The following is a 24,487-nucleotide window of genomic DNA, read 5'->3' on the forward strand; positions in this document are numbered from 1 at the left end:
CCTCCGAACGACGGCGAAAGACAGAGCTTTGCCCTTACTCTAGTTGATGCACGGCGAAAGTCACGCGATTTGACGCCACCGCGGGCGCGTGCTATGCTAATGTGACTGGCCATAAACATTGGCGGAATTGCAATGAAACAGTGAAAGGTGGAGAGATAAACGAACCCGCGATAGGTTTGTGCGAAGTTAACGATGGACTTTTTGGCAGTTATTGGCCTATTGGTTGATGTGGATAAAGGGGTGGGAAGCGAACGAGAGTGGTAAATTTTATATCAAACAGTCGAGTATATGAATATCGAATCACAGTTTTACAGATATTATGAGACACACTACTTTTGCTATCAGTAGTCTCAACATTTATTACCCTGAAGTTACCTGAGCGTTCCCAATGAAGAAAAAACCAAAGACAACACATCAGCCGCCATCTTATTTAAAGTACCATTTATTTCGAGAGAATTACCGATCGATTGAACCGACCGATGAGCAATACAATATTAAAGTAATCTACTTAATAATCTCCTTAGCAATACCTGACTGCGTTTCTGCGTTGCTGACGCCGGACGCCTTGTCACGTGACATTCGCCACAGAACGCACACACCAGGGGTTATGCGCCGATGGAGTTTCACAAATCTGATCGCCACCATCCTTTACGGTGGTTCATATTTGCTACCAACGCCAAGACGCAGTACGTACTATTCTTACATTGCGAATGAATGAATGAAGAGGAAAGTGAAGAAGGTATAGAGAGATAGAGGAGGCTGGCGGAAACATCGGGGGGAAAACTGAACCTTCCCGGTTGAAGGCTCAAGGTTACAGAGACATCTGTAAAGCTAGATTGTGATAGGTGACGAACGGTGGAAACAATAGCGGGTAAGATACGTAAGAAGCGAAATGAACGATATGAGGAAAAAAAACACACACACATACACAACTGCCGGCCGTCGAGACGGGCTCCGGCACCGGCAGTTGTGACAATAATAAATATGGCAGAGATGAGGTTAGCTAACCAAACTTACGAGCACCACGTGCTCAACCCGGGCCCGGACTGCCTAGCTAAATTGCTCTCGCTAACGCCTATGACAGGGGATAGGGTGGGGTGCGGGATATTCTGGGAGATTCCTGGAGTGGAGTTGGTGTGTGTGAGGATGCTCACTTTCGGAACAACAGTTGCCGTTGCTGGTCGGGGCTCAGCTTGGCGAACATGCGCTGGGACGATGCCTGCGGGATGCCATGGTTCAGGGCGAGCACCTTCGTGATGATGTTGAAATCTTCCGCCGAACGGGAGGTAATGCCAGACTGGAAGAGAAGATTCTGCAGGTTCTGGCTATCGCTCAGCGATCCCGTCGGTTGCCCATTGAATGCGAGCGGTTGCGATGGACGGAAGGGTAGCTGCTGCTGTGGAGGACCAACGTTTAGACCGAAGTTACCGGTGCCCGGTTCCTGACGGAACACTCGGTTACGTTGCTGCAGAGGTGGCAGCTGCTGCTCGAACTGGTTCGGGCTGAGCAGTAGCGGTGGTAGAACCGGGAACAGATTGAACGGTTGGAAGGGTTTAAGCGGGAGTGCCTGTTCACGGGCGAGCTGAGGCGGTTGGCTGATGGCCTTCACCTGCTCAACGGAGGTGGTCGTTTTGGGTCCCTGTTGTTGCTGCTGTTGCTGTTGCTGCTGTTGCTGCTGCTGTTGCTGTGGCGGCTGTTGCGGCTGGAAGTCGACGGCTTCCTTGAAGGGAAGCTGCTGCTCCACCGAGATCGGGATGGGTTTGCCGCCCGGTAGACTAACGCTCGGGATGAACTGTACCGCCGGTCCGGGTCGGGGCAACTCCTGCACGAAGGTTGGCTGTGGGGCTTGCTGCTGTTGCTGCAGTGGCAGTGGCTGTGGCTTGAACGGAGGCAACTGTATCGCGGAGGGTGGTTGCTGCTGGAACTGTTGCTGCTGCTGGAACTGCTGTTGCTGCTGTCGGAAGAGACGCTGTTCCTGCTCGAATCGCTGAATGCGGAGGCGTGTTTCCTCTTCGAGACGTTGCTTCTGCTGCTGCAGCTGTTGCTGTTGCTGCTGAATGATGGCTTGCTCTTGCTGGATCTTTGCACGCAACAGTTGCTCCTGGGCGCGCTGTTGGTTCTGGAGCGCTATTAGCTGCTGTTCGAGTAGACGCGTCTTTTCCTCGAGAGCTCGGGTGCTGAGGCTGATGGCGGATGGTGGCGCTAGTGGTGCGAGCAGTGGTTGTGTTGATGGGACAGCCTGAATTTGGAGAAGCGGCACAGCGGCCACTGGTGTGGCGGCTGCAGAAGAGCCCGCTCCGACCGGTAGGATGACAGGTGAAGGCTTAAAGTCCGATGCGCCCGGGGTCTTCTGCTTGGGAGGTGTTTGGAGCAGCGGGATGACGTTGCGTGGGACGCCGAGCTGATCTTGCTGCACGGTGAACGCGGCTACGAGCGGTGCCTGGAATATCTTGACATCTTCCGACTTTACCTGCTCAATGTTCTCGCCGTCCTCGTTGTGAGTGGGTGCCGGTGTGGTTGGTACCGGGACAGCTGTCGTTGAAATGGGAGCTTGCTGCGTAGTGCTGACAGTGACCGGTAGTGGCGCCTCCGTCGTACTGGTCGTACTCTGGTCCACCTGAGGTACGATTTCGTTCTCGGACTCCAGCTTCGGTACGATTAGCGCCGGTTTCGGCTTTGCGATAATAATCGTCTTGATGATTTCGTTCGCATCCGACGACCCAACCGTTACCGCACCCGTATCCCGCTGTTCCACCTCACCCTCGATCGTGTCACGATCATCTTCCTGCGCGTTAGCCACGTACGTGTGGTAGTCCACTGCGGCGGTGTCGCGGGCCCGTGCCTCACTCTCCGACACCGTACTCTCCTCGAGCAGCTCGTCCAAGATGGTGGTCGCAAAGTTTTCCTCCGTCGTGTTCGCATCGCCCAGCAGCTGTTCCTGCTTTTCCTCCTCCTGACGTTCCTTCAGGTGGCGTAAGGCACGCAGCAGTGCTTTGCGCAGCGCTGGATCAATGTTCAGCTTCCGGTCGGCCGTAGCGCCCTCCTTCGCCGTCACCACGATGACCACCGTCAGCAACACTCCCACCAGCAGCAACGGTCGGAACATCTGGAAACAGAGCAGAAAAAAGAAGATGAAAGATCACACGCTGGTCGAGGAATGGAAAATGGGATGACGCAAAAACAAAACACACGACATTCGCAACCGTAAATGGCACGCAGCTCTCACGGAGGGTGTGATTGTGTGTGATGGGCTTGCGATGAAATTGAATCTCCCAACCGTCAACCATGAAATGAAGAAAAAACAGCTAGTCCCCCCCTACAACTACCGAGCACATCCGGAACTTGCTCGGCCTGTTCTTTTCAGTCCCAAAACAAACAGCCCGCGTTGTATTACACGAAATCTCCGGGTTTCTCATATATCTTTCCAAAAACCCAAAATGGTGGCCCACAAAAAAAAACGATGCGTGCAAGATGAGTGAAGTTTCGCTTCAGTAGAAATACTGGTTGCTTAATGAGAATCTTCACCACTTTTTCCCATGTGACTTTTATCTTAGCGACGTCGATCGGATCGTTCGCTGCTTACGAGAGTTATCTGCTGTACAGCATGATTACAGCCGTGCCCGTGTGCGTGAAACACGCAAGACTGGGTAGCGAGATAATGGCTTCCAGCTTATATCATCCACCATTTTTAATCCCATTTTGGGTAGTAGTATTAGCAGCTCCCACCGCTGATATTGATGGATTGAATTCTGCAAGATTTCTTGAGCGGTACTTAACCCAATCTTATTATCGTGATGTTGACTGATTAACAGTCAGATTGCTTCAAAACATTTACTTTTATCATCTGAAAGTGTTTTATCTTATTTATTAATACCACCACCGCCGCACACGATATCATAGCACCTTCGGATCATTTTCTGACAGGCACCATCATCTTTATACCTCATCCCAAACACTTTCGCAACAAGCGGTACAGAGGTTAAATAGTAAGTCCCAACAAAGACCACCGAAAATGCTAATACCTCGCATTAACCGCTTCTCCCGGTTTGGCCAATCAGGGCGTCACGACCACACCGAGACCACCGAGCCCGAGTGGCTCGTGGCAGTGAATTAACCATCTCGAGCATTCGGAGAAGTGTGTAGTTTTGACAGTGCCTGGGAGAATAATGCGATTATCTGGCACACCGTTATTGTCTGTGATGGACCCTCCGCCGGATACCTTATCATTTTCCCACCGAATAAGCAATACGATCCCAGGACCAGGCTGGACGGGTAATGGCATTGCCAAATCTGTTTCCCCCCGCCCAGGTGCGTGTGGATTAGCGTAAACCCGAGCGAGATGCGAAACTCGTACCAAACGAGAGAGAGAGAGAGAGCAAGAGAGAGAGCGAGAGTGAAAGAGAACGCACCTGGATAATTTTAGTTTGGGAAGCTGGGGAGATAAGATTTGCCAAAAACAACACGACCTTTCTTTATTGAGGTGTGTAGATGTGTGCGTTTGGTGAGAACTTCGGCGATGCGCTTTTGTGACGGTCGAGTTCAGTCCGGTCAAATCATAGGTTTCGATGATGACAAGCGGATTCATCGATTGTGGATCGTAGTCATTCGTTAGTTGTGTATGGGTGTGCTCAGTGAAAATTGGTACCTTTCAGGTACAGCTCTCATCTCACTCAACAATTGGCGCAACATCTAAGTCGGTAAGTACTACGTTTCATGTAATAATCGTATAATGACGTTGCGAACCTTGTTTCGTATCTTATTTTCACCAAGAGTGGCTTGATTGGGCTGGAGGAAGAAATCGAAAATATTGCTGCTTAAAAGACTGTTGTCCGTTTGACCTAACCTTAACCCGTCGCTCGTTCAACACCACATCGGGAGAAAACAAAAATGGAGGCATTGTTGACTTTATGTCCCCCTGTCCATCCATACCGAGTCCTCAAGACCTCAAGACGAACTCCGTTCGAACATCCGTCTTTTAAGTCACTTTATGGCACTGCACACCGCAAGAAGCGGATGTGTATTTTTGCTTGTTGAAGAGGTAACGGTGGTGATAAATTATCACCACCGGCATGAAACGATGTCTGCAAAAATGGCGGCACCACATGGTTTGCAAAAAACCGCAAAACGTTGCTAACGCCACGGCACGAACTTTGACCAGGAGCGAAAAGAAAGCCAGCCAGTGATAACTCCAACCGATCCAACCAACCTCGCGCTGGTGTGATATCCACGCGAGAGAGCAGCATACCGGTCGGGGGACTCATTGATTGTATTCAAATTTAACCTCACTTTACACCAAAAATCATTGCCTCCCACTCGTAACGTCTCCATTTACGTAAGCCCGTCGTCCATCGACAGCGTCGAAAATCGACATCGAGCTCAGGCCGGCTCTACATCAGACGGGTAGGGAGGTTTCTATGGCGCGGATTTTTTTTTCTATTTCAATAAATTTTGCTACCACTTCCTGGTTACCGAAATCGTTCGGGAAGATGGTAACGTGAACACGAGCCTGCATGCGATCCGGACGAAAAATGAGCAGAAACAGCGGCACCAGCAGGTAGCTATTGTATGATCAAATGTCTGGCTGGATACCATCCGTGTACCGCTGGCTGTTCGGTTGTTGCGGGCTGCAATGGTGTGATCGGAACGTTCGATACTAACCTCACCACGGTATGGTTGGAAGCATATGGGAAGATGCACCACCAGCTGCTACTTTCTCCCGGAGCAACGAAAGGGCGAAGCAACAGGGACGGAGTCGTTCGATTAATGATTACGTTTATCTTCCTGGTAGGACTAAATGGAAGGCTTCATCAATGGGTTGCTGTTGCTTCCGATGCGACACATCGGCTGGGCACTATCATCCCCGGTAACTATAACCATAAGTCATCTACGGAACGCCGGATTTTCAAGAAACGAAAACCAAAAACAGGAAACCTCAAAACCCGGTTATCAGGAAAACGAGAAAGCTTGTTTTGATAGCGCGTTTATACGTCTTAGTTTGATGTTTGAGTAACTCGAACGCAGCCCGCTAGTCCGTTGCCTTGGTAAACATTGTAATATCAATCAATCATACTAGAATACTACTGACGGTGCTGTGGACAATCTCGTCACTCTGAAGAAATCCCGCTGGTTTGTTGTATGTCTGAATGCTGTCATAATTACGCTACTATTCACAAACACTACACCTCTCCGCATGGTTTATCGTCATACGCCTTACGCCATTTGCTAGCGTTTCGTACATCTGCATTTCCACCTGGCATTTGGCCGCAGGTATCGATCGGGTTAGAGAGGTTAGGGTATGGGCGGCGCCCCTCCAACTCATCTCTCCTGCTCCACTGAAATCAAAACGTATGAGATAACGTCGGTAGCACGCAGCAAGCACGTACGTGCAGCTCAATTAACGCTCCATCGATAGATGTTACACTTTCCACCGGCTGGTGCTTCAGCTACGGAGCGTGATCTATCCCGGGCTGAGATGACTTGCGGTGCGTTTTTTTTTCTTCTTTCAGTCAACCGTTTACTTAGTTGTCTGGTTTTGCCGTACCTCAGTAACTTCGGTCGGCGTGTAAATCTTTCGCTCCCATGCAAAAGTTAAACAAACGAAGTGCCATCGTTAGATAATTCCTTCATTAGGTAATAAATCACAGTTCACCCGGGGGTGCCGGGGTTGACTTTGGAGGTTTCTGCGTGGTGTACACCCGTTGGCAATTGTTGATGTATTGATGCTTCATTACTGTCATTATCCTGCTCGACGTCGGGTTTGTTTAAGCTGCCTGTCGGGCGTGCCGTGTGTCGATGGGGCGAGTTTGTTTATTTCTCTTTGTAGCAGGACAACGAGCCCGAGTGCGGGCGTCCGAGTACGATCGTGCCAGATGAGGAACACGTTCTGGCCTGTCGGGGGCGCGAAAATGTCAAAAGTGTGTTGCCACGGTACACTGGTCAGCTGGTTTTCACCCGGCCGATCTTTCCGGGGTCAAACCGTGTGCGGCAGCAAAACGGGCATCATCATCATAATCATAGCGCCACCCTCGCACAGCGGACTGAGCAACACCACACCCTCGGCTCACTTTATTATGACTGTTATTATCATAATTCACAGTCTCGCAAGGTACTGCTCGGTGAGATGTCTCCCGGTGTCGTGCACTCGGTGGGAAAGTTTCCACCGCTCACACTGCGCGCACAACCCAGTACTTCGTTATGCTGCGGGACATCTGCCCCAGCACGGGTGGTTCGTGGCTGGTGGTGATTGATTTTGATTTATTGTGCACCGCTTACATCACCAACAGAAAAAAAAGAAAACGCAGATGGAGAATACAAAACAACTGGTCATTGGTACCACACACACACACACATCACCACCATCAGAGTCCTGGCCCGTCACTAATTTTTAACGAGCTGTTTATGATGCCACGTGGTTTCGCGTACATTCCACACACACGGAACGAAAGGTTGGAGCGTGGCGGCATACATTTTCATGTACGCGAATCCAAACGTACCGGTTTCGTAGTGAGTGGAGGGATTCACACATAAATATTTAGACGCAATGAAACACAGCATCTCGCGCCGAAGACGACCCGGGCAGAAGGAAAACCGCATCGTGCACATGTTATGAAATGTATGGAGAGAGAGAAAAAACAATCTAAGACATCTGGTTACCGACGCAACTTTACGTTTTTGGGGGGTGGAGGAGACCGAGGAGGAGACGAAGCTATGCGCGGGTGATGCGTTTTATGTTTGTTTTGCCATTAAAACTCGAATTCGATTTGTTTTGAATTTAAAAAATTGGATGCGTACGTCGGTTGAAGTGAAAGTGCTTGTTGCTGTTTGTCTAACCGTTTTCCCTGGTGAGTTCACCGTGTGGAGATGTATTGAGAGGGTGGAGGATTGGTCTAATACTCAAGGTACATCCTTGTAAAGGGTGAGATTCTTCCAAAATAGTCTGGACTATTACTTGTTGTAACTTCCTGTAGCAAGTCCCTATAAAGCTTTACATACTCAGACCCTAATGAAGATAAAGAAGCTTTCTCTCTACTCCCCCGGAATAGCTTGTTTCACTTCAAGAAAGCCATTACGAGAGTCTTGGAAAGACTGCGAGTTGGGCGATGATATGGCGTTTAAATTAATGATTCTTTTTTGTTGTTGTTTGCTCTTAATCCCCGCCCCCCCTAAAGAGGTTCATAATTCACACAAGACGGTCCGAAACCTGATCGAAACCCTACCTTAATTACCTCTGCCCTAGCAAGGGTGAAAAAAAGGGGGTGAAGAAGAAAATGGACATCAAACTACGAACTCTCCATTGCCGTTGTGACCCCAAGGGAAGCAGACTTCACTGTCCCGAACGTAATACCCTTCCGCGGCTAGTTTGGTGAGCCCCTTTGCACCGAACAGCAGGATGAAGGCGAACGATAAACTTTACGAGCTTCACCGTACACCGCCATGTGCACACCACATTGGTCGGAGGTCGAGACATCTTGAAGCGCACTCGACCGAGTACCGAGCCCTCGGGATGCTGCATCCAGCCCCGGTAGCTCTGGGCGCTCTGGACCTGCTGAAGTAGTCTTGTACCCCGGGCTCGACGGGCACTCCAAGTTGTGCTCCACCGTGCTTACCACGATATTGCCTATTTAGCCATCTAGCCAGGAAGGGTAAGGAGTTTCGGTGTTTGACATTTGCCGAGCGTGACCTCCCGTCACGTCCCAATCCACCTTCGATGTCATCTCGCGGACAAGAACTCCCCGCGCTCCCTGAGATGACTCCAAACTGCATCACCAAACAGTTTGGCGCTTTGTCTGTCTATCCTGCTTTCGCCCACGAACATCTCCCGCAACACTCTCGGGTCGGAATGATTGCGCATCTTCAATTACCGGTCAAGCGAATCATCTCGTGAAAACTCGTTCTCCCGAAGTTTCACTGACAAAAAAAAAAAAAAAAACACAAAGATGACTCCCGGATCTTTCGTAATTTCGTCGCCTACGTTACACGGCGCGTGTGTCGCGTCTTCATTGAAACTTTCTCCTCCTGCTTCCTGCTAGTGTGGTGCACGCTGATCCCGCCGCAGCCGTGCGGAATCCTTACCGGTAGAGTTGTGTACTTTCGCCGTCTCCCGGGGTACTCCAGGGTTTATTGTCGCACACACTCACACGGAGAGCTTGAGCCACTTTTTAATGCTAATTTGAAATGTCCATAACCAGTGCCGGATGTTGGGGCAGAAGATGCTGACATTAAATTGTTGAACAAATATATTCATGGATGAGCTAGTGCACCGTGGCTGGGTGGCCTCCAGGGAAGTTTTATGGCTGGTTGGTACGATGGTTACAAGGGATTGGAGTTCCACTGGAGAGATATTATTTGACGACCGTGAGCAGTGTCACTCGCGAAAGTGCGATTCGGGCATTCGAAAACTGGTGAGATACCCCACCGTGAAGTTGAAGTTGTACAGAGCTGGATGAGACTTCGGAATATCCAGCGCATATCAGTGAAGCTTATCTAAACACCTGTTCGAAGTCTTGATAACTCCCTTAGCCATCTTGATTCGATCGGTCATTGACATTGAGCCTCCGCCATCGAATATTGTGACACAAATTTGGGTTCTTCCCCCAAAGAGTTTGTGCTGGTGTGCCAGTGGTGGAACTCACTCACTTTCTCCCCGTTCAACAGAAACAAACCTCTCTCCACGCCACCCACCCACTTCCCTGCCAAGCACATTCTAACATTTATGGGCAGCCCTGGTGGTAAATAAACACTTTTAAGCTGGATCAAGGTCGAGCCGAGATTGAATGGAAATTTCGGTTCTGCCTTCGCCGATGTTTGTTGGAGCCTTCGGTTTTCATGAAGCCTGCCCAATTTTATGTTCACTCTGCGCTCCGCTACCTCATGCAAGCGACCTCAAACGTTTGCCCGCCCATAATAGCCATATTTTGATCATTATCGATCTAACAACAGTTTTTCCCCGTAAGAAGGAGACGGTGTAAGGTAGGTCTAAGGTGAGGGACCTGAAGCTAAAATTTCCAATTCCAGTTGTATCTAAACTGTGTGTGTGTGTGTTGATTTGAAATTTTGTTTTCATTCTACCTTGTCACTCTTCCTCTCGCTCGCTCGTTTACTCACTCTTTTACTCCCTGCCTTCTCGGCTCCCTTCAAGCGCATGCTGGAACTTTGTTCCCACGCTCACTTCTGGCAACCGTACCGCGAACGTTCCGGAATGGGTGCAAGAACCTGGGTGGGTGGGCGGGCCTGGACCATGACGGTCGATAACTAACGTAACTTTCTCCCCGCATCCCGTTCGACAACAGCCGAAAAGTGAGGTTAGAATGAAATCGAAACACGGCTGTGATGTTTCAAACGTTCAAGTTGGAGTTTTGTTTAAAGGGCTACACAGACACAGGCTGGAACAAACTGCATCGTCATCGGGGAAAATTTCTCTCCTGAAAAGGGAAAAGATTGTGCTTTGTTTGTGGTTTTGTGTGAGTGTGTGTGTGTTTTTTTTTTTGCTGCTCTTAAATCCTCCGACCGATACTTACTTACTTACGATACTTTCAAAATAGTTTTCACCAGGAAAACCACTTCTTCTTCTTATTCTTCACTTTTTACAACCTCACAAAAAATACTTTATTTAGTTAAGAGATACAGGGGTTTCGCGATAAACAGCAGAAAAAGGATAATACAATAAGACCAGCCATTTTTTTTAAATCGTGAAGTTGAGGTTATGATGCCGATTTTCAACGAATTGAATTCGTTTTTTGTGTAATCTACACTTTTTTTTTAATAGTCATTCTGATAAAAAATGTCAGATAAAATACAGGGTTTTTCCCTCTAAAATTTCAGACTAAATTAAAATTTCGATCAATATTTTTTATTAGCTTTGGGCGTATGATTTTTTAATGCTTTTTACCATTAAGGTAGTATAGATTTTTTATGACTAAAATATTATTAATTTTTAATACAATTGATTTCAAAAAAATGACACCAAATGTACCTTCATACTGAATAAATAAATAATTTCAAAAAATTATGTCTGGGGACCGTATTTCTAATAAAAACTAATCGAAAAAATTTGTTGAATAATTGTATTTTTTAAAACTTTTATCATGTTTTTATATTATAAAAGATGAACAATTTTGTTAAAAAGAAAAAAAATATTTTGAAATATAATTAATGTGAATGTAAGGTAAGATGTTGATGATTCTCCATTGAAATTTTTGTACGATTATCCCAAGCAGAAATCGGCCGAACTCAACCGGGATAACGTGCCCTTTCACGGTTTGGAGAAGGATATGTCTCCAGGCCAATTTGAGTTTTATGACTCTTTTGTAAATAAATTTTACACATGTTACTATCGAATAGATGAAAATAGACTTATCGAAAATAGTTGACCATCGCTGTAAGTCCGATATCTGGAAACTGTTCAAGACAAAGTGGACAATCTACAGGTAGAGCTGAACACTGTCGCACTTTCGCAACAGCAGTGGACAGTCAGAACCAAGTCGCCTGTCCTTCAGCCCAGCTACACCACCTTATCAGGCACCAATGACCAGAAATGGCTGGACCCTTTCAAACCTCATCTCGAAAACCCTGTCAAAATCCCACCCAATATGAAGAACACATTCATCATCCATCTGGAGCCGCGAGACCCACACACACACACAAACCGTAACGATGCATCACACAGGTCGTGCAGATTTTCACACATTTTCCAACCGATCAACAGTGGGCCTGGTGTTTTGTGTTTGCTCGGCTTTGTTTCTTTCTTTTTCCCCAACACCTCTCGACGGCGTTGGACAAAAACGCGTCAGCCGTACGTCACAATTGCGCGTAAGACCAAAAACAAAACAAAACAAAAAAACAGGGCCCCTCGAACCCGGGTGCGTACGCGATTACGAAATTGTGCGCCAAGTACGCCAGATGGGGCGCCCCCACCAAAGGGGCTGACCTTTCGCTAGGCGCGCGCGCGCGCGCGATTCACGCTAATTATGCGATTGAGATGTGCCTGTGTTTTCTGCTCGGTGGATGCGGTGGTTGAGAAGAAAAAAAGTATCTCGGGAGAAACAAAAACAAAAAAAAAAGATTTCGATGATGCTTACGGACGATGTTAAATTATAAAGCATCATAGCCCGTAACAACGTCAGAGGCAACGTAGGAGTGTGAGGTAAATGGTTGCTTCCGAGAGGGGAGTTTGAAGGGTCCTTTTTTGCCCCAATGCCTTCAATCTAGAAGTCATTGGCAATAAGAATTCTACGCTAATAAATCTATATTAAACCTCAAATCCCACTTAAAGGTTGTCTTAATGTAACGCGCCACTTTCTCATCCTGTTGCATAATCTGCCCGTAACGCGCCCATCACCAACCGAAAGGGAGGTACCACACCACACCAGCAACGCATTAACGCCGGGATGAACCTTTTAATCCCATCCTTTTCACGCGCATCATGTACCAAAACATCCGCTATTGCATCGGCTTTCGATTGGCCTTTGCGGTGCACCCAAACTGGCTGGCAGTAGACAAGAAATTTACACCCAAACCAATACCCCGATGCCTACCGAGCGCACCAACAAAAAAAAACCGAGAAGAATATAAAGTAAGCGCGGACAAAAACAAAAAAGAGGAAGCAGCGAAACAAGATGGAAAAGAAAGAAAAATGAAAGTGAATTGAGGCGAGCAACGAACTTCTAACGGCGTGAATGGACGCTCCACTAGTCTGACGTTCTGCCGCCGTATGAATGGAAGGGAGGAAAATAAGAGACAATTAAGAAAACAGAAGAAGCACACACACAAAAGACACCGTTTTCGAGGGATTTAACTCCGATGCTCGAAGAGCCGGTTCGGTAGCGCCGAGTCAAAGAACGCAAAGCCCAATTTACGAGGGTTCGTCGCCTGCGGTGTGAGTCTTTCGTTGGAATCGCGCGTACGCCCGTAAGGCAATGATGCTGGGGCTGCAGTACGTTGTCATCAAATTTCTACCGTGGCGTTTTGAGGATGCCTCTAGGCACAGGCTACTTCTCTGTCACAGGCCTGCTCCCTTTTAATCAAACCCTCTCCGTTCAAAGGGCTCTGGTTGCCGGTGGCGAAGAGGGTTTTCTGTTTTCCTCTATATAAAGCTCCTCCTTTGGGCGATGTGACGAGGGAGGGGGAAGGTATGTCTTTCCCGCATTCCGACAAACGTCACGAAACGGTAATTTTGTCTCCCACCGGGGTTCACCCCAGGCAGTTGGGTGGGAAGGATGCACGTGCACAGTGAAAACCTGCCCATTTGCGATCGATTTGCGTCAAATGTCAACCGCAAACCGTACCTTTACCGAGCGTTTGTGGTTTGTTTTTTCTTTTTGTGTTCTCTGGTGGCACCACTTCGGGGGGGGGCGGTCATTGTCTAGCGCCTCGTTGGTAGAATCGAACCCCGAGTCGGTACGGGGGCCAATAATTGATGGGAAGGAAAAGGTTCACGCCTGGTGGTGGTTTGGCATACGGCGCGAAACGGAAGCAAACCATGCCAACGTACTTCCGTATGTGTATGCAGTGAGGGGGGCGGGGGATCAACGGTGGTGGGTGGGAGAGGAAAATTGGACGAATGTAGCGCAACATTGATTAATGCTCACGAATCTGGCGTGAAATTGGTTTCAACGGCAGTGATTACCTGCGATGCGGTTCCATTTGCACTCATTTTCTTGAGCGGAGAGTCAAAGGGAGGTGGAGAGGTGGTAGAGAAGCAACAGGCCAAAGCAAAAGACATAACAAAGCTTGTCTGCATCACCCCCGAGCTCACATGAAAGCGGCACATTCTTACCACTGCAACCCACGATTACGGAGAGAGATTTCAATTCGAACGAGGGTTCGTCGCTTGGTTGAAAGTCTTTCGTTTTCCAGAACATTTTTCACTTACCATCTTGCTGGTTTTGTTGTTTTTTTTTACGGTTCTTTTTTCGAGTCGGCTTTCTTAGCGTTCGCTGCAACTGCTGACTCGAGTTGAGCACGTTGATGTGCTTGTTTGATCCCGTTGATAAGACCGTTGAGGATGACGCTGAGCTGGTGTTCTAGCACTTGTGAAATGGGGAAATGTTTGTTCTAATTTATCCGTACGCCACTCGCTTATAAAGCCACTTAACGTCTGAGAATCACCACCGCGCACTTGAGCACACGCACGCTCCTTCTTTTCTTTCCACACTCCCGGAGTTCTCGGAGTGCTTCTATTACAAACGTTCGACTCCACCAGCAGTATCGTTTGCTTGTTCACATCCCATAAAGCACAGCACAAATGCGTCTCACTAATGCGTACGCAAATCGTGTCTTGGTTGTTCTAAAACCAAAACCCCACAAAAAACACACGTACTCACACACAGTGACTAAAGAGCTGGAATTTGGTTTTGGGCCTATGCCACTTTGGCTAAGAGCTCCGTTGCTTGCACCGCGAACGTCAACGTTCGACTGAAACGGTTGCCCGGGTGGGCGAGAGATTTTGTTTGCCCTGGGAGCCCATCCATTCCTTTCCTCCCGCCGTTGATCCCCCCCCCCCCCTTTGCGTACGTTGGGAAAAGCAGCAACATCAGCTTAGGCACGCGGCACGCGGCTCCCATTGAGGAAGGGATGAACCGTGCGTGCAGGAGCGAGCGAGCGAGCAAATGCGCGAGCGATTGATCGTCTCGCTGCAATCCGGCTCGCGTTCCTCCGTAGCGATGCTGCGATGCGCGTGGAACGAACCGGTCAGCGTTTTTTTTTTTTTTTCGGCGATGCTCATTTTCACGGAGGGTGGCATCTGCTTAAGCACATTGCTGGAAAGCGGACGCTGGGTCCACGGGTGGACGGCTCACCGTGTCCAATTACCGGGCTAGGAGAGTTCACGTGCTGGGTGTGGTTCGAATCGGATGTGACCGGATTGATGGTTCCCGCTCCCGATCACGATCGGAAGGTGCGTCTGGGGAGCTAGGTTTTGTTTTTAAAAGCTGGCTCCTTTCAATTGTCGTTTCTAACGAATCGCGAACACCATTCTTACGAGTGTTGCGTTTGAGTGAAGCACTTTATTTCAAGTGAATTATTAGCTTACTTCAAACTGCTTTCTCTAGGAGGTCGTAAGTGAAAGAGCTCAAGCTAGTTGATAAATCTCTTTACAGGGTATCTTACTAGAAGTTCGTCGCTTGTACACGATTGAACTCTTTCTAGCGTTCTACTGCCAGCAAGGCAGGGTAATCGAAACGCTTTTATAACGATCCCCTTTCGTCCGCAATTTCGGACGCTTTTTCACACCTTAAACACATGCCACATTATGCGTGTGTGTGTGACCGTGGAAAATGAAGGAAAATGATCAAACCCAGCATATGCAATCCATCTTACGCTGGACAGTTCTGACGAAAGTGGCCGATGGTCGGCAATCAGCGCAGCATAATGAGTGTGCGTACGTGCGTTACGTTTTGCGTGGCGGTGTTTGTTTGCCTCCAACTGATCGAGATCGAGTTGTCAATTAGGCCCATTAGGTGCGGAGCCGTTGCTTCGATCAGTACGCGGACACGGTTTAAAAAAGACGCCTCGGATTGCTTCACGCCTTCGCTCTCAGCAGCAGGTGTGAATTTTTCCACGACATGAAAAATGGTGTGTCCGGTTGCGCCTCCCGTGACGCCCTCCATTTTGGTGGTGTATTTTTGTTGTTATTGTTGTTGTGTGTACTACGTAGCTGTTGTTTTTCTTCTTTTGCTGGATGGTGTTACGCTCACCCAAGTTCGGGTGGCGCTTTTTTCCCAATTTCATCGCATCCCTTTGCAACATTTCGTTCGGTGTCGTGAAATATGTTTTGCATGACAGCATCATCAACAGCGTCACCCTGCTGTTGTGACGGTGCAATGTTTGGTGAAAAAGCAGCTTTCCACCATCGACACACACACACACTACATAGCTCACAGCGGGCCCAGGTGTTTAAAAGCTCGTTAGTATCTGCGCACTTACGCGACGACTCATTGCTGCGCCGCATTGTGATCGAATCGATAAAATGAACAACCATCGTTGTGGATATGTGTTGTGTACCTCGTACCCGGTGCCACCTCAACCACCCTGCCCCCCCTCCCCCCTTACACCCAGGTTTATGATTGATTAAGTGACGGCCCTGGCGCGTCTGGTCACCGGTAAGATTTCCGCAAACCCACATGAACATGGTGCTCAGTAAAGCGTGTGAAGGAATGTGAAGGAATTTCGAATTTCGGTACCCGTCTTGCATGAACCACCGGCAGGAAGCACCGGCGAGATAAAGCAGATGAGCTCACAGGAACCTCCCGGCATCTCCACACCACAGCCACGCTCGGTAGTAACGCTCGGTGACATAAGGCGTAAAGGATTTCACGATTTCACTTTCATTCCATAACCCCTCCATCATCCGGGGTGAAATTGTTCGATTTTGGGGTGCGTCTACTTGCGTACCATTGATTCCCTTTAACATTCCGGAACGGAGGTTTTCAAGACACCGGTGAGGTCGTGGAGTATTATGCTGTTGTGTCTAATGGATACGTGGAAGTAAGATGTATATTTAACTTCTCCGAAGGGTGACAGAATTCTTCCAACCGGGGTCATCGAGGTTCATCTGATGTCGGTTCTGGTTCGAAGAACTACACACAAGCGTTCCTGAGCGGCACGTGATCCCACCAAGAAAACATTCCATTACTGACCGCTTCTGATGGTGGCTTCTGTTCGGGGATGCAAGGTTTCGTTCTTTCGTTCCTTCCACACCTGCATCCACATGGGCGGCAGGCTCTTTGAGCTGCCCTTACCTGGGAGGGTTGATCCGTTAGAATGGAACGGTTTTGGGGTAAGCCTGATCGATGGGTTCAAACCAACACCCGGGGCAGGTTACCGAGGGATCAACCTCAAACCGCCTGACGGGATAATTTATAGACGTTTTAATTGATCTGAGCTGATCGAGATTTTTTAACTCTCTTCTGGCACTGTGTCTTTGCCTCTGGGCCGTCTAGTCATGAAGGTATAAAGATAGGGCGAAAGCGAATAAGCCCATCTAAGATATAATTCTAGGTGGTATACAAAAGCCTCGGAATGGTCTTCTCACGCAAGACACGCACACCCTTCTTCGGTGTGGAACTTCAGCCTTGGTAGTAGTAGCAGCAGCATCTTCAATCTCGTTCAACTGTGTGCGCCGTAGAATGCAGCGCGTGTTTTGCGTGTTCCAGCGCCACCAAAAACCTCAAAACTATCGTACCGAAACATCGAGAGTATCGAATCGAATTAAAGCTCCGTCCGCTCCGTCCGCTTCCCTATCCCGTATACAGCCCGCGGAAGGGATCATCGTAACATTAAACTTTCACTAGCTCGCAGGTCCGGCTGCTAGGTTGCGGTGTGGCTGCTGCCTTTTGTGAAAATAATATTACTTTTCGAAGATGAGCGCCGAACGGCCGTGTTTCGCCCGTTTAGGGGGGGTGTACGCGCGCGCGCGTTCCTCTGCTGAAATGGATGCTGACACCCGAACCCGTCGGAATGTAAACGGCATTGCGACGAAGCGCAATATACTGCCTTCGTAAGTGCACACACACACACACCAAACGCCGTGCCTGTAGATGGGTGAGCGAGAGAGCGTCCAATTAATCGTCCAGCATTTGGTCCGCGATGATCGACCGATGCGGGTTACCGAAAAATCCGATCCGATCTCTGTGTGTGCCTTTCTCGCTCGCGCCTGCACTCCATTTGCAGCGCCAAGGGCTTGTTAAGGTCGTTGCGGTCCGTGCGCCTGGCATCCCGATTCGGAAACGGATTAGCATCGGACCGGTTCACATCTTCCCACGTCGGGGTTTCTCACACTCCCACGGGCATGCTTTACTGTCGCTTCTTCTTCACGTTTCACAAACCCCGGGCCACTCCGGGCCCGTACTCGACTCGAGCGCTTGCGCGACAGACCACTCGCGATGGAAGGAAAAATCACGCATCGAACACAACGGCTTGAGCCACACCTGTTTATGGAGTTCCCTGCCAGTATGGTGATGCTCGTTTTCACTGCAGCAATCGCGACGCCGGGATGTGCACAGTCAAATCCATCCATTGCTCAGCTCAGTAGTGTCCACGGAAAGGGCAACAGATGGAGAGTCTGCCAAAATAAAAATAAAAAATGCGCACACGCACAGCTGTTGTCACAATCGATTATCTCGCATCTCCACACCAAACTATCGACGACCTCCCAGCGTGTGTTAACGTTTGGTTTCTTTTATTTCCTTTCTTTTCTGCACCCTGATGTGAAGATAACGGGCAGATAAAGTCACGTACCTTACTGGGCTGTGTGATGGTAAAGATAGGAGCATGCGCTCTATTTCTCATTACTCCCGGCATCTACTGTAACGCACACACGAGAGTTCATCAAACAAAGATCAACTGTGGCTGTGGTGAAGGCTTTCGCAAAGCCTTCAAGTATCGAATAAAATTTCTCCAAATTGCGAATTCGCTGAACCGCTCGCAGTGTTGACGAGATGGACGAGCAAAGATGGCGGAACGCTTCAAACCTGTCACTTGAGGCTGAGTGATGAGATAACAAACATCACTTTTGCTTCTATCACGCACAGTCGCATGGTCGCCGCATGCCGGATGGTGCGTTGTTTGATTTATTGATTAGCGCGCTCATAAAACATTTTATTTCGGTGGATTAGTTGGGCGCGCGTGTCGTCTATAGTTATGAGCGGTAGTATACACAAACAGTCGGTACCGTTCAAGCGTTTACGGATGGTAATGATCCAGTTGGTCGCTTTATGCAACGGGGAACAGATCTTATTCGGCTCACTATCACTGTGACAGTCTAATAAGCTACGCTATCATCCAAATATGGCGCCAACACACACACACACACGCACACACTCTATAGGACTCATTGTTCAGTGAGCGATCCAGGTATTGCACAACTCACGTCCGACGGGTCAATTGATTTCTTTCCTGCTGACCCGTACCCACGACACGATTCGCCAATGGACATCGTGACGGTGGACGAAGGAATCGTACCCGGTTTTCGAACCACCACCAGGGATCTCTCGGCTGTGCACCGATTCGGTCCGCAGATCGGTAAGGATTTGAACGTATGACCTCGTTGATGATTTGGCTAAAGTTTGACAGCCGGAGCCTTCTGTCCCCGTTGTGGAACGTTATGCAATATGGCAGCACATCCTCTCCACCACGACCAAAAGCTTCGAGTTCTACCTTTCAAATTTGGGAATCGCTTTGGATTACCCTTTCTCTTACCGTGTACTTATCAAAGTGTTTAAAGCGCCGTAAAATAATACGATCAAGCTCGCGGCGTGGAGATGATCTACTGTAAACACTTTCGTGAAGATGGCCGCCCGATCGCAAAGCTCTATTTTATCGACCAGCCCGATCGCGCCCATGTTTTGGTTAATTGCATTTGTTGATTAATTTTCCTCTCTTCCCGCCAATTCCACCCGCTGCCAGATGTTGCAGGCCATCTCTTCTTCAACTAACCCCCGATGAATTTGTTTACAACATACACAACGCCGAGCGCGGACCTCGAATTGCCCGAAGGGGTCAAATAATAAAACGATTTGGCTGAGCGCTTAACCACCTTACGCAATGTCTGCGCCCAAAGTTCCATAGGTGTCCTGAAGGCAATCAATGCCCCGGCCGGGGAAGCGATGGCTCATCTGCCAACGGTTTTTTTTTGCGTTGGCCCGCACGGGATGGATTATAGGCGAGGGCTCGATTTAACAAGCGACCGGCACTTGTCGGCTACAGCGTCACTTCCACCGTTGTCCAGTGACCGTGCCTCGAAGGAAATGCTGGTGGTGGGATGAAGTAATCGAAACGTGATTTTGGGAGATGCATGTCATCGGATGTTGGAAAACGCAGTTTGGCAGTAGCGTGGGATTCGGCGAGAAAATCTGTGACCGCCAAGCGTGCTTACGTAAAGGAAGGTTTCCGTCCGCTGATGCAAAAATGTCAACTGTTACATAGAGTTCTGAACCTTCTGCCAGAGTTTCTACCAGGCAAAGTTCACCTGTTACTGTACTATTGGCTGTTAAGTAAAGTCTTTAAATTGTATGTGTCTATATTAGATTACTTAATTGCGCACCACATCACCACGTTATGCAAGTCGGCAGAACAACTTCTACTGAGCATGTGGCTAGCGTTACTTCACCACTCTGAAGCAATAAGACCGTACATACTACTGGATTTAGTTTATTCATTCTGTTTCTTCAACTGCTATTGTGCCCACTACTTAAGCCATACATACAGCAACTGGGTCACCCATTATTTGCTCCATACGTACCGTGCAGCCTTCATTGCACCTGCTGTGGCCAATAGCCAATGCTAATGAGCTATTGCCCTATCCGATTGCTCGGATGCTAATCTGACCCTCAAATTTGCTTCCATTTTGTTTCCAACGCACTGGCTGTAGCGAAGAACGGTGAAGCAAAAATTCCGACAACCTGACGAGATAATGAGCCGAGATCGTGTGCCACCACACCGACAGGCGTGTAGGTGTTTCCTGCACGCACTATCTCGCCACGGTATGTTGCAGTTTTGTTTCCTTTTGCCTTCACCGCGAGTGCCAATTCTCAGTCAATTATAGCCGACATCGTTGGCTATCATTGTTTGGGCCTCCCCCCCTTTTTGGTGGCGTACGCCTTCCACCCTCTCCGGCTGCGATTAATTCGCAATGATTCGAGCGGCGGGTGGCGGGTGAGAAATTTGAAGGGAACCAATGCAATGCTTATCTTGTGCGGTTTCACGGTAGGGGTAAACCTAACCTAATAACGATTATCAAACACAATCGCACGGAGCTTAATGAGTGGAGCTAAACGGACCCGTTTCGATTATCCGTGCTGTGAAAGGTGTATCAAGAATAGATTAGATAAGGTAAGATATGCGATTGGTAGAAAATGACGGGAGAAAGTCAATTAAAGTTGGTATGAGAATTCAACGACTCTGCTGCGGCTAGCATAACTAGATACAGTGTATAACAGAACTGAGAAGCTTATTGAGAGTTTTATAACTCTTCTTCTTCTTTCTTGGCACTAAAACCTCGAGAGGTATCAGTCTGCCATTTCTTGCTTTCTGTGACTTGATTGTACCCAATGCAAAGTACACATCTCTGTGTATGGGGAGGCGGTCTCTGGATGGGATTTGAATGCCGGTCCTGCCGTGTGAAGACCATTATAGCCACCGGACCGCCCCTGTAACTCTAGTATGATAATATAAATGCTTCCTACAAGTCAATTAAATTTGACATGAAAACCTAACAACTTTGGTTCGGCTAGTAGTACTAGATAGAGTGTATAACAGAATAGTGAGGACTGACTATCCAACTACGTGGTATTAATAAGTCAAGTAAGCCATTGGACGGCCGGTATGGCCTTGAAAGAACATTAAGCCTATAAGAAAAAGTGTATAACAGAATTGAGTAGCTCGCTGATAGTAGTAGTATAACAGCCGTATGTAATCCTTGGGCCTAGAAGCCTTTGAAAATTTGAATCTCAACCCCCCAAGAACAGCTAACAGAACTAAATACATTGTATAAACGAACTTTGTACCTCACTGAGAGTAGTATAACAGTAGTATTTCAGTATTAGTATTGGCTATTAGGGTTAATAGCTTCAGACAAGCCGCTTATTAGTCAATTGAATTCGATATGCTAATTCAATGACCCAGGTGTGGCTTATATACATTATATAACAGAACTGAGTAGCCCATTGAGAGAAGCAGTATAACAGTAGTATGTTAGTATTAATGGCATCTGTTAGTATTAATGGCAAACCGTCTGTAAGACTGTCGACTCAATTGCGGCTAGCAGTAGTAGATACAGTGTATAACAGTTCTGAGTAACTCACTGAGAGGAGTATAACAGTAGTATTAAGCCGCCTGTAACATGAAGATTGATGCAATTACATGTCATGTAAGCTATTGCGGCACGTCCCGTAAGGGTGTAGAAACCGATCTGCTAGCCCTAAAGACCCACTAGAGCAGTAGATCGTTAAAATCAATCGCGCATGAAATCGATCACAATTAAACAACATCCACATTTTGTAAGGTTCACACGACATGCGCTTCCCAGTCTCGCTCGCCTGGGACACTTGATCGAAAACTCATTTCTTACCGGTTTAAAATAGTCCCCCGAACGGTTTTGCTCGTTACGTTATTAACCTGCAGTACCACCATCAACACCGCGCCTAAAACTACCCCAAAAGCGTTACGCGTTACAGAGCGTTTTTCTTTTTCGGCAGCGTATTGTTTTAGTTCGCTTCTTTTTGCAACTCTCTCGCTAGGGGATTTTCCATCGGAGTTATATACTTTTTTCTTCCCCCCTTGTACTCTGTACGCCTGTTGTTGTGGATGCTCCGCTCATCTTCAGCACGTACACAGCACGAAAACGCAGTTGTCATAACAGTTAGCACCAATTATTTTGATCTTTTCGCATTCATCCCTTTATTTTTCGCCCGTCCATGCTGGCGCTCACTGTGTTTTTTTTTTTGCGTTTTGATTTCATAATGGATCATCATTTTCTCGCTACCGGCGAGATCACGCAGCGATCATCGCCCTTCCCCCGTCCTGTCCGTAACTGGGGTTTTGGGTCACCATTATGCTTGCCCGGAGTTGGTGGAAAAAAGTGTTTTTCCTTACGGGTGCCGTTTAGTTTCCGTTTCGTTTTCGGCGTAAACAAACTGCGCGAGTGAACCGCTATAATAGCTGGCTGGAATAACACGGCTTTACCAGAGATTAACTCTTCATGTTTTGTTAAATGTTTTACACTCCTGCATTAGAGTCGTTTGCCTCGGCTGTGAGGGCATCAGGAAGCGAACCGTTTTGCTGGCAGTATCATCGATGACCTTTTCCGTGTCGGCCGAAGTGGTTTCGACCGGTTAGAATTGCGCCGAAGAAGATTTGATGGGGCGCTTTAATAGCGGAGTTAATCAATGATGTTGTTGTGGTTGTCGGTCTATCAGCTGTAGGATAATGGATGCACGATCTAGACAGCGTATTAGCATACTATTAACATCAGCCACAACAGTGGAGATGTTTTAATGCTGACTGCGTGAGCGCCAGAATCAAATCAGGTTGTTCACGCCTTCAGGAAGTGTTTGTGTCCCGGCGAGACATCATCAGACACATGCTTCTGATGAGAATCACTTACAGCCCACCACGATACATGAGAACACGATTCTAATAGCAGTGGGTGACCTTTAGATATGTCTATTAGCGTCTTCCACTTCCTTGAGGACTTTGGAATGGTGGTCGAAATGGTGGATTTCCGTCCCATACACTAATGCCACCTTAAAGCGAATTATTTTTGATGCGTTTCTGCCTAGATTGATTCGACTTTCCGCTGTAGACTACCATTACACGAGTGTAGCGTGGCTTCTTGGACGAGACTCCTTCAGGAGATTTATTTGGCGGCAGACGGCAAACGAATGCGCACCTATTTCTCCCTTGAGTTTTAGTTCACGAACTTCGGATGTTTATGTGCAAACCGTGCAAAATTTCTTCGCCCTGATGATCGTACTTACGAGCGATGGGTATGCATGGCCATCATTCTTCATGCTGAAGCCTTCGAGCCAAGCTGAAGCTGTGGGGCATAATTAAACCCGGTGTAAGCGATCGAACGCCGCTAAACGAGCGCCATCCCGCAAACTGGTGGTGCACATACCAGGTTGGCAGGAACTTTGACTTTTTGCATGTAATCATGGTTGTATGGGCGGTCCGGGCACCATACCGAGACACCTCCGTCGACACCTTCGACCGCGCAGACCGGGTGAGGAAAGAGCATAAGGGCAACCCGGGGGTCGTGCCCGGGTGTTTCTCCGGCACGGGAATGTGAACCTATCGGAAGGATGTCCACCGGCATCCCGTTGGTTGGAAGCGCATGAAAGCATCATCATAACACCATCAACACGCCACAGTTGCATTGAAATTGCCGAATTCCTCCGCATGCTTGTGAATCCCCGCGCACAAAGCCCCAGTTGCATAACGACGACCGCTCGTACATCGTTCGTATCGCGTCTTCACCTTCGATTACTTCATCCTACCCATCGGTCGGCACCATGCCACTGCCGAACACATTCCCGACCGCTTCATTCGAGTGTTGGCGGAACCAACCAAGAAGCTCCACGAGACTAGTGCCCTCCCCAGTATATTTGGGCCGCTTAATTTCTCCACTGTTTTCACGTTCCCTTCTTACCTGGCCTCCGGTGTGGCGCGTTTTAATTTGTATATTTCCCTGCCTGTCATCCCCTCGGCACTCCCTTCCCGTAATAGTAATCATTGGTTCATTAATTGCAACCAATGGTGCAGAGCAAAGTTCCCCTGTCGAAGTGCTGCCATTACCGCCATTTTTTGGACTGTTGGCGAAATGCTTTACCAAACTGCGGTGCAAAAACAATATGGACCCGATGATGTTCGTTAGTAGCATCCGAGGACACCCTGAGGATTGCGAGTTGCAATGAAAATAGTTGCCTTTTTGCTTCTTCTTCTAATCGTTTGATCGACGCACCTAATCGAAGGTTTCAACATTAGGTTAGGCATC

The 24,487-nt window shown here is 48.2% G+C and overlaps 1 protein-coding gene across 1 annotated transcript; it reads right to left on the reverse strand.

Annotated features, from left to right (window-relative positions):
* Positions 1-422: 422 nt before the first annotated feature.
* On the reverse strand, positions 423-14,426 carry LOC118515705 (putative uncharacterized protein DDB_G0268364). Its single transcript, XM_036062050.1, has 2 exons — positions 13,871-14,426; positions 423-3,106 (listed from the first exon to the last, which is right to left on the reverse strand). Exons 1-2 carry the CDS (start codon positions 13,871-13,873, stop codon positions 1,151-1,153), a joined length of 1,959 nt encoding a protein of 652 aa, XP_035917943.1. The 5' UTR covers positions 13,874-14,426; the 3' UTR covers positions 423-1,150.
* Positions 14,427-24,487: the final 10,061 nt, after the last annotated feature.

This window comes from Anopheles stephensi, chromosome X, assembly GCF_013141755.1.
Source record: "Anopheles stephensi strain Indian chromosome X, UCI_ANSTEP_V1.0, whole genome shotgun sequence".
In the NCBI taxonomy this organism is placed as follows: domain Eukaryota; kingdom Metazoa; phylum Arthropoda; class Insecta; order Diptera; family Culicidae; genus Anopheles; species Anopheles stephensi.